This window comes from Solanum lycopersicum, chromosome 3 (genome assembly GCF_036512215.1).
Source record: "Solanum lycopersicum chromosome 3, SLM_r2.1".
Taxonomy (NCBI): Eukaryota; Viridiplantae; Streptophyta; class Magnoliopsida; order Solanales; family Solanaceae; genus Solanum; species Solanum lycopersicum.
In genome coordinates this window covers 62,608,804-62,618,515 of record NC_090802.1, presented here as the reverse complement: position 1 = coordinate 62,618,515, position 9,712 = coordinate 62,608,804, and the positions used below count along the sequence as shown (strand labels likewise).

General features: G+C 36.3%; 1 protein-coding gene across 23 annotated transcripts; it reads left to right on the top strand.

Annotated features, from left to right (window-relative positions):
• Positions 1–705: 705 nt before the first annotated feature.
• On the top strand, positions 706–6,693 carry LOC104646579 (uncharacterized). 23 transcript variants are annotated; one of them, XR_011220139.1, is made up of 8 exons: positions 706–819; positions 911–989; positions 2,361–2,426; positions 3,971–4,024; positions 4,096–4,145; positions 4,256–4,333; positions 4,415–6,247; positions 6,338–6,693. XR_011220139.1 is itself a non-coding variant. In XM_069295332.1 (4 exons), the coding sequence occupies exons 1-3, from the start codon at positions 3,749–3,751 to the stop codon at positions 4,463–4,465; spliced, it is 342 nt and encodes a 113-aa protein (XP_069151433.1). In that variant the 5' UTR covers positions 3,286–3,748; the 3' UTR covers positions 4,466–6,247; positions 6,338–6,693. The 23 variants fall into 23 exon arrangements, 1 of the variants encoding a protein (XP_069151433.1); XR_011220133.1 differs by having other exon boundaries at positions 2,361–2,445; XR_011220142.1 differs by having other exon boundaries at positions 2,361–2,445; positions 4,256–4,469; positions 5,539–6,247.
• Positions 6,694–9,712: the final 3,019 nt, after the last annotated feature.

Genomic DNA, 9,712 nt, shown 5'->3' with positions numbered 1-9,712 from the left:
ATTAAAGTGGCCTTGAACGTCGATTGAGCGCTAACTTCAAGTCAAGTGGTGGCTACGATGATGAATTCAATCAAAATAACTTGACGGATGAAGTGCAAGAGAAAAGGAATAATCATAGCTAAAATAACAATACACTTTGGCTATCTCAATGTACGCTAAAAGAAATTACTAATGCAGAACTCAAAGGAAACATGTTATGACACACAACACCATTAGAGGTTCTATCATAAAATGATAATTTGAAACTAACGAGATGAAGAGGAGTGTACAAATAAGCTTGCTTGTAACAACGAAAAGTCAATAATGGAAGATGCATTGCCCTGTTGTTACTTCTAAGTCGTGCGCCTTACTGCTCAGTATTTTAAAAATAAAGTTTGGTTGGGTTTTTTTAAATATATTTCGTAACTGGAAAAAAAATGTTTAGAAAAATTATTTAAATTTATTGATTAGTATTATTACTACTTTCCAAAATCTAGATTAATCATCAAGTGTTTTTAGTTGAAACACTTTGAAATAATTGTATAAATTCATAATGTTTTTAAAGTAATTTTAAAATAATGTTGACTTTTTAAAAATAAACATCAATATTTTTTTTGTTTCAATCAAATATCTTATTAAATTAGTTAGATTATATTTTAAAAAAAATAATAACGGCTCTTGCTATTAATCCTTTTCAATGTAAATTTAAATTCCAATTTGAGAAAGCACACTATAAATACTATCAGTTCCACCCATAACGGTTCTTTTCAAGGCTCCTCGACCGCTCTTCTCTTCTCTTCTCTTCTCTCATAGATACAACGGCTCTTGTTATTAGTCAAGGTCTTTCTCTCTTCTTCTGCATAAGTTTGAATTCCATTTTCAATTTGGATTTTAAAAGAAATCAAGTTTTTTTTGGGTGTGTACGCTGCAGACAATGGTGAAGATCATGGTGACGAGGACAAAACAAGAAGGAGGTGGTTGTCAGACAAATGATGGGAGACAGACATTGGGTATGCTTCTTGAATCCCACTGCTCGATCGTATTCAACTACTTTTTCCTATGGCTTAGGGTTTGGGGGCTTTGTTGATTGATTGATCAATTGAACCTCAAAATCAACTCGTAGAAATGTGTAATTTAGTATATCATGTCTGGGATCATTTATCTTCAATTATTAGTCCATCTATTTCAAGTTTGAAAGAATGTCTTGTGAAATTCATTCACTAAAGTTTCAATTCAAACCCTTGTCTGCTTCTAACGTATATATTACTTCACATTTGAAAATCGAAATTAAAAGCTGGAGCGGCCAAGAAACGACGGGAATTTTCTAATGTCTCGAATCATCAACTGTCTCTGCTCATATCCTCATCTCTTATTCTTCCAACCTTGTCTGAGTGTTTCCCTGTTTTTGGTCTCAACTTTTTTATGTGTATTTCTTTTTTACCGTAGAAAAGTAATTATCTTATTTTTTTTGTGTGTATTTTTCTTATTACTGGTTCAATGATTCATTTTCTGTATGTTGGAATCATCTTCTGTATGCCTATGGGGTTTCTATAAATTTGTGCAAGTGAAATGTCAGTGAGTCTTGTGATTTTTTTTTGGGGTGGGTGGGTGGGTTTATTCAAAGATTTTAAGATAGTAAAATGATTGAAGATATTGTGAAAATCAAGTGAAATGATATGAGGGTTTTTGATATGAGGGGATTTACGGGATTTCAATTTTTTGGCCAAGATTGTGATATTTGGAAGTTGAATCTTTTCTAAAATTATGTCTGAGTTAAGTATTCTTTAATGGTTAAAAAGTATTATGAATCTTGCCTTTTGTTTATCTAGCAACTTTGCATTTCGAACATTTGAAGAAAAGTTCTAATGTTTATGTTATTAGGTTGAAGAAAAGTTTTCACACTAAGGTTTCTATTACTTTATAAGCTGATTTTCACTGAGAGAAGATTGAAAAAAAATAAATTGTTTTTTTTGTATATGAAGTTGTGACTAACTACTAGGAATCATTTTTGGCTTTGGTACCATGTACATCCAAGATTGTAAGTATTAAGTAATACAGTTTCAGCATCCTCCGCAGTCAGACCAAGCAGTAAACCTGTTTCTATTCAAACTGTTCTTCATTTTAATTCATTGATCCCTTTTACTTAGCATGATCAGTTGGCTCATCCATAATTAGAACTAAAAACATCATTTTTTAGAGTTTGATTGCTCAACATGGATTATAATCCTTCAAAATTTCCCTGTTTGGTCATTTAAAATATGTTTGTCTTGTCTTGTTCCTTTTCTCATCTCCTTTATCTTGATTAATTTGTGAAACTTCAGCATCACTTCTGTCATGTTAGTATAGTATAGTGATTTATACTCAAAACCATGTACATGCAGAGAAGATCAAGATTGATGGGATAAAACAAGACCTTTGGTTCAATCCTTTTCCCTTCATTGTGAAAGGTTAGAGAAACTTCATTGGGTAAGAAACACAATATTTGATGATTACTCAACCCAACTCATTTCTTTATGTCTTTTTTTTATTAAACTATATAAATTGAATTGTTTAAGTGCATTCTAACTTTGTTTTTTCTTTTAGGTCTGGGGGCGGCCTCGGGGCACGACGGTGCCTCGAGGCTGCTGGGGCGGGGGGGGGGGGGGGGGGCCTCGGGGCACGACGGTGCCTCGAGGCTGCTAGGGGGGCGGCCTCGGGGCATGACGGTGCCTCGAGGCTGCTGGGGGGTGGCGGCCTCGGGGCATGACGGTGCCTCGAGGCTGCTGGGGGGGGCGGCCTCGGGGCACGACGGTGCCTCGAGACTGCTGGGGGGGGCGGCCTCGGGGCATGACGGTGCCTCGCGGCTGCTGGGGGGCGGCCTCGGGGCACGACGGTGCCTCGCGTCTGCTGGGGGGGAGGGGGAGGCCTCGGGGCACGACGGTGCCTCGCGTCTGCTGGGGGGGGGGGCGGCCTCGGGGCACGACGGTGCCTCGCGGCTGCTGGAGGGGCGGCCTCGGGGCACGACGGTGCCTCGCGGCTGTTGGGGGGGGCGGCCTCGGGGCACGACGGTGCCTCGCGGCTGCTGGGGGGGGGGGGGCTCGGGGCACGACGGTGCCTCGCGGCTGTTGGGGTGGGGGCGGCCTCGGGGCACGACGGTGCCTCGAGGCTGCTTGGGGGGGGGGGGCGGCCTCGGGGCACGACGGTGCCTCGAGGCTGCTTGGGGGGGGGGGGGGGGGGCGGCCTCGGGGGAGGGTCGGGGCACGACGGTGCCTGCTTGGGGGGGGGCTGCTTGGGGGGAGGGTCGGGGCACGACGGTGCCTGCTTGGGGGGAGGGTCGGGGCACGACACTGCCTTGAGGCTGCTGGGGGGAGGGCGGCCTCTACTTTTTTCTTTTAAAAAGATTTTCTTTTTAAAACAATCTAGTGACTGCTTAGTTATTTTTTTTAAATTTATAAATTGGCAAGTTTGGAAAAGGTAGCAGAGCCTGAACTTGATGCTATCTTGCTCTAACTTAGTTATATTTAGATGCTGATGCCATAATTTGTGAGTAGTAAGATTAGGGCAGGCACAAAGATTAAGACTTAGTTAGCACAGTCGTTTGCTAAACGAAGAAAATGAAAACATTTGTTTTTTTATATTTTCAACTAACTTCTTAATATTAATGTACCAAAATCAATTATTGTTTGTTTTTGGCTGTTTTAACTTATGACTATACACTTGTAGTTCTACATTTTGCAACAATGGTTGTGTGTGTTTCACGGGTAGAAGAAAGAAAAAAGTATGTAGGTCAATGAATGATATTCTCAATGTTGCTTTCGACATTACAACGGCTGGGATGTTAGGGATTCAATTTAAGAGCATTTATAAGGTTGACAGTCTAGTCTGAATTATATGGATGTTTTAGGTCCTATTATTGCAAAAGCTTAGTCTTGGTTGGTTAAAGTACCATATGAAAAGCCTATACCTGTAGTCCATTGTTGAATACATAATTTCTTTTGTGAACGGCAAGCAGGTTGTTGCAGAAAATCCAATATCCCAAGCTAAAGCGGAATCTGAAATCCTTCAGGTATATTACCTGAAGATATTACTGTCACTGTACTCTGATCAAACTAAACGGTCACTGGTTTAGTGTTGTAGAGTTCTATAGAGTGGTGCTAATGCTTTCCATCTTTTGATGTCATGCACTGGTACTGTTTTGTGATTAGTTGATTTGTCTTGGTTCTAATTCAATCATTTGTTTTTCTTATGCTAATAATTGCTCTTTGGGTATTTGAACAATCTGACCGTTTGTATTCAGGGACATTGTGGTTCTTGTTGGGCTTGTTGTGGTGCTGCTGACTCGTTGTCTGATTGTTTCTGTATTCATTTTGGCTGGGTAAATTCATTCCTTCATGCAAAAACTTGCAAGTTTATTCTAGTTATGGTTGCTAATGATTCAATTTTATGTGTGAGGCAGAATATCTCTGTGTCAGCAAATGATATCGTAGCATGTTGTGGTGGTCACTGAAGAGGTCATACTGTTATGTTTTTATACACTTCTTGTACTTCTGAGGAAATACATCTTTTCTATATATTGTAGGATTTTTATACCCATCTTAAAAAAGATAAAATTATTATGCTCGACTAATAAATTTTTTCCCGTCAGTGTGACCCTTTAGTTTGATATTATATGATATGAATCCCAAGCAACAATTTCAGTCGAATGATCTGCTTAATTTCTCAGTCTGGATTGTGCATGAATGTATTGCTTGTCTTGTGATGTTCTTCTCAAACATAAAATCAGAAGAGGAACAAACGAGTGTGGTAAGAAGAAGTGCTTCAGCCAAAAACCTGAACGTGGAACTTGATGTCTGTGATATGTGATTGCTGATTCTTCAAGTAAACACTAATTAGGATTCAAGTTTCTGAAGATTTGGGGAATAGTAACATTTTAAAGCTTCATATTTCTCCCCCTCCTAAGTTATCCGCAATCTTAATAAGTACTCTGTCAATCTTGACAAAGTTAAAACATTAGTATCATCTATCGTATACTACTTCTCCATTTCTGTTATATGTCACCAATTTGGATTTCATGTCCCTTAAAAAGAAACTAGGTAAAAATTTACCATTATACTACCCTTGTCAAGTTTTTCAATAAGGAAATATAAGTTAATCTGTTTTGATTAATTAAATTGGCCAACAAACATGTATAAGTCATTAAATTTAAAGGTTTTTTTCCCATTTTCATATAGCTGCAAAAGCGGAACATCTAAACAGTGAAGAAGAAGATGATTTCCCATGTATTGAAAGTGTTGCTACTCCTCAGTCATTCCTTAACTTTTTGTTTTTGTGTGGAGATATGTTGGCTGCAATAATTGAACTTTATTTCTGTTGAACGGTGCATGTCCACCTGTAAGCCTACTTTTTGCATCAGGAGGCTTATGTAGTTTTCTTTACCTATCACCTTAATCTCCTGATCTATGTCCTTCATTCGCCTTGATGTACCCATGTCAAACGGGTGCAACTTGGATATGGTTGGCCAAATCATATACACGCTTAAATGAACTCATGTAATCTTATAATCAGTTCTTGTCATTGCAGATTGTCCGAGGAAGTTGTGGAAACATAACACGAGCTCAATGAATGAGCTTAGAAAGCACATATCCGCACAGGGGATTCTTGTTCAAAGATCTCATCATTGTTGTATGCAGAGAATTGGATGAATGGAGCCGAACTGGTGGTGATGTCCAAGAAGCTAATGAATGACATGGAAAATGAAAACATGCTGTTTTTGGAGAATATTGATGTTCCTTCTGGCTGAAAGAAGTCATCCTGAGCTGGAAATCTTCTTTGTATACAAGAAAAAAGATGCTCGAGAATGAGCTACTTGTTAATTCGTACAGATCTCGTCTTCAGAAAAGTATTGAGGCTTTCCTTCCCCTTTGTCCTTGTTATCCCGAGACTTATTCAGCCACATTGTCTCTACCATTTCTTTGACTACTACTGAACCTGGTTGGTGATATAGCAACAGAATTATCCAGTGGGCAGAAAGGGAATTTGAATACTTTGTGCGGTTGGTTAAATCCTGCTTTACATGCAACATTTTTTGTGTTCAAGCCAGTCATTAACCATTGTAATGCCTAGATTTTGCTGGAAGTGATGAAGGGAAACCTCAGCAAGTTCTCTGGTAGAACAGTCGGGGTCGCCCCCATGACCCCGAGGCTGCCTCGGGGCCCCTAAGGCACGCGTGTGATAGGGCTCTCAAATGCTTATTACTGTGAGTTAAAACCTCACATTAAATGATCGACCTGTGAGTAAATGCATTTCATATTGAAAAATTTCCACTTCATGTGAAGTCATTTCAACTTTTTAAATGTTCTCTTTTTCTATAAATGTACAGAATCAAGAGGACTAGATGTTTTGCTGAACGGAATTACCTGCAACTGGTGTACGAGTACAGGGAGAACAATAGCCTGGCTCATGTAAATTTATATCCAGTAGTATTCAAGCCTGCAATGTTTCTAGAATCAATATAGAGGTGATAAATTATGCAACATCCTAATGACTAAGAAATGAAGATAGAGGATTAGTATTTACAAAACCTGTTTCAGAGAAGCATAATGAACTAGGTTTTACAGGCTACAAGACACTTTTGTCTTTATGAGATGTGTGTCAGAAGTGTCTTTATGAGATGTGTGCCAATATAGATGAAGAGCACTATTGTATTTTGAGGCAATAAAACATTGGTCCTAAAAATGATGTTTCTTGAATGTCAGTATTTTGAGCCTTATTTGCGTACTAAGCAGATTCAACAATATTGGTTGGGGTATCGAAGTGGATATAACTCATGTTTATTTTCTTTTCGACTCTCCACACTTGTCAATGTAATCACTTCACTGAAATAGCCATACCCTTGAGAGTTTTTTTTATCTTGACTCTGAACTGTTTTGACATATTGATGATAATTTGGAGAATAAAAGACAGAAAACATGCCTATCACTGCTCGCTCTCCCCTCTCCTCCTATCTCGTTTGTCGTATATACAAATGCATATGTATAATATACATTTATCTAACTAATATACATATACAATTCACCTCTTTGCCACTCTCTGCACTCTCTTTCTCCCAATCTCATTCGCCTCTCTCCTCCCTTTTCCAATGTATCTCGCCTCTCTCCTCCCTCTCCCAATGTCTCTCGCCTCTTTCCTCCTTCTCCCAATCTTGCTAGCCATATGTACAATACATATGTTTATATACAATTTTATCTAACCGATATACATATACTATTTACCTCTCTCCTACTCTCTGTCCTCTCTCACTCTCCTCCCTATAACATGTAGCTACAAATTATAATTATCAAACTATAGTTATGGAGGATAATTAGACAATTTTTAAGTGACTATATATGAACGTTTCTTCCAATTTTAATTTAGATATATATACACTTTATTAGATACATAAACTTTTAGTTAGATATATTTATAATTTTTATCAAATTCATATTTTAACTATAATCTCTTTTCCTCCCCCCTTAGACTCTCGTCACGGACGAAAATTCTACCGAACGAGCAATAATATATAAAGTGAAGTTATTTCTCATCTACCCACTGCTATTGATATTTAAGTTTTGCTTTTTTAAATCTAGGACCACTTGAAGTGTGAATAGAAGAAGAGGAAAAAAGTAATAAAAAAATTATTATTTTTTGATCATATTGTAATTTAAAACTAATTTTTACGCCTATATTGTAATGTCGTATTTGTATTTATAAATTATTTAAGAGCACTTGCAATAAAATTTACAAGAAAATATCGGTGGAAAAAAAATATTTGACCATCAAAATAATAAATCTGAATTAGTTGTTGAACCAAAAAAAAAAGTCAAAAAAATAACAATACGTATGAAAAAGGATCAAATATGCGCCTACATGAAATAATCTTTTTAATCAGAAATTTTAAAAACAAATTTTTGTTTTGTAAGGTCTCTTTACTTTAATGATCTAGTGGTCTGCATACACTTTATTCTCTGTAGACTCGGACACTAATTAAATATATCGTTATTAAAAATTTAAATAAATATTGAATCGATCTATTATTATATCAATAAAATGTTTTAAATTTTGATATGAGAATTGATGTTGGTAATAATTAATGATGATGACCGTTTGTGTCGATTTAAGTTGGTATTAGCCGATTAATGATGGTTGTGGATAGTTCTTATTGTATAGTATTTGGCAGTAGTGTTAACCTTGGTTGTTAATAGTGACAACTGATAATTTCGATTAGAATGATACTGATAATTAATGACCGTGGTGAATGAAGTGACAATTAGTGATGTATAATCGGGGGCAGATCTAGAGTTCATCCGAACTCTCTCGATAAAAAAATTTGTTGTATATTTTAGGTATTTTAATTATCTATATATTGATTTTAAACCTCCTGAATATAAGATTAGAGGTTGATTTAGTAGTTGAAGGGTTCAAACATCAAATCTTAGGTATTACTATCTTTTTTTCGAATTTCCTTAATGGAAATCCTAGATCCTCCACTGTGTATAATGCCAACTAATTGTATCAATAGTGATTATAGATATAATAGTGACTGGTTGATAATGATGACGATGATTAATTTTGGTGATTGGTGGTGATGAGGATTGTGTTTGGGCAGAGGATGGTTGTTGATGGTGGTGCGAATTGTGGCTAAATTGGTCGTTGTGAGTGGGTGATTGACGTTGGTGAAATAATAATTAAAGTTTTCTCTTTTGTTGCTTTTTACTGATAGAATATTAGTCGCTATCGATTGTTCTTCATAATTTTGGTATAAATATGAAACCACGTTTCACCAATTCATTCACATTTTTCTATTCTACGTCTATAACAAAATGAAAAAGACCCTTTTAGCTCTACTGGTTTTGTTCCTCCTTAAGGTGGTGTTAGCCAATGAGGACGAGTTATCTCTTCCCTTTCAACTCCCACTCATTGGGCTTGAAGCATCAATGGGCAACCAGGTACAATGTGGTATTAAACATTGGCTAATAATGAGAGAAATTGACGGGTAAATATCAACAAATCATCAAGAATTTAAAAGCGAAAGAGAAAAAATACACTATGACGAATGTTTTTATAGAATTCAATATAGATTTAATAAATAAGAAAGTAAGTCATCTTTTGTTCAAAGTAATAAAGAAGATGATCAATAAATGAAAATATGGTTCCAAGGAATTGTATATGGACGGGAAGAAAGAAGAGAAAAAAAGGAGAAAAAAACCACTTCCCAATAAAAAAAGGACATCATATTGCCACCTCTTATATTAATTTAATTTAAAAAAATTCTCAATACGTGGGCTACTAATTGCAAAATTAGATTTTTAAAAACCATTTTTGGTCAAAAAATAAAAATTGCTGTATTTTGCCAATTAGTAAAATGAGATGTCTTCTTGGGCCATTTTAACAGAAACTTTCACAAATAGCCACTATAATAAACTTAATTATGTTCCATAGCTATAGTTTGCATAATTACGAGTTGTAGCTGCAGTAACTAAGTTGTCTTAATTCGCACGTTTGTATAATTCACTAGTATATTTGTATAATTCAATTATTTTTGTATAAATTCGAAATAACAAGTTTATACAAATACAAACATGTGAAAAATAATTATACAAATTATATCATATAAATTTTGAATTATACAAAGTTATGCGAAATATATTATACAAATTTTCAATTATACAAAACAAAAGGCCAAGCCTCGTAATTATAGCTAAAAATAGGTCGTGAA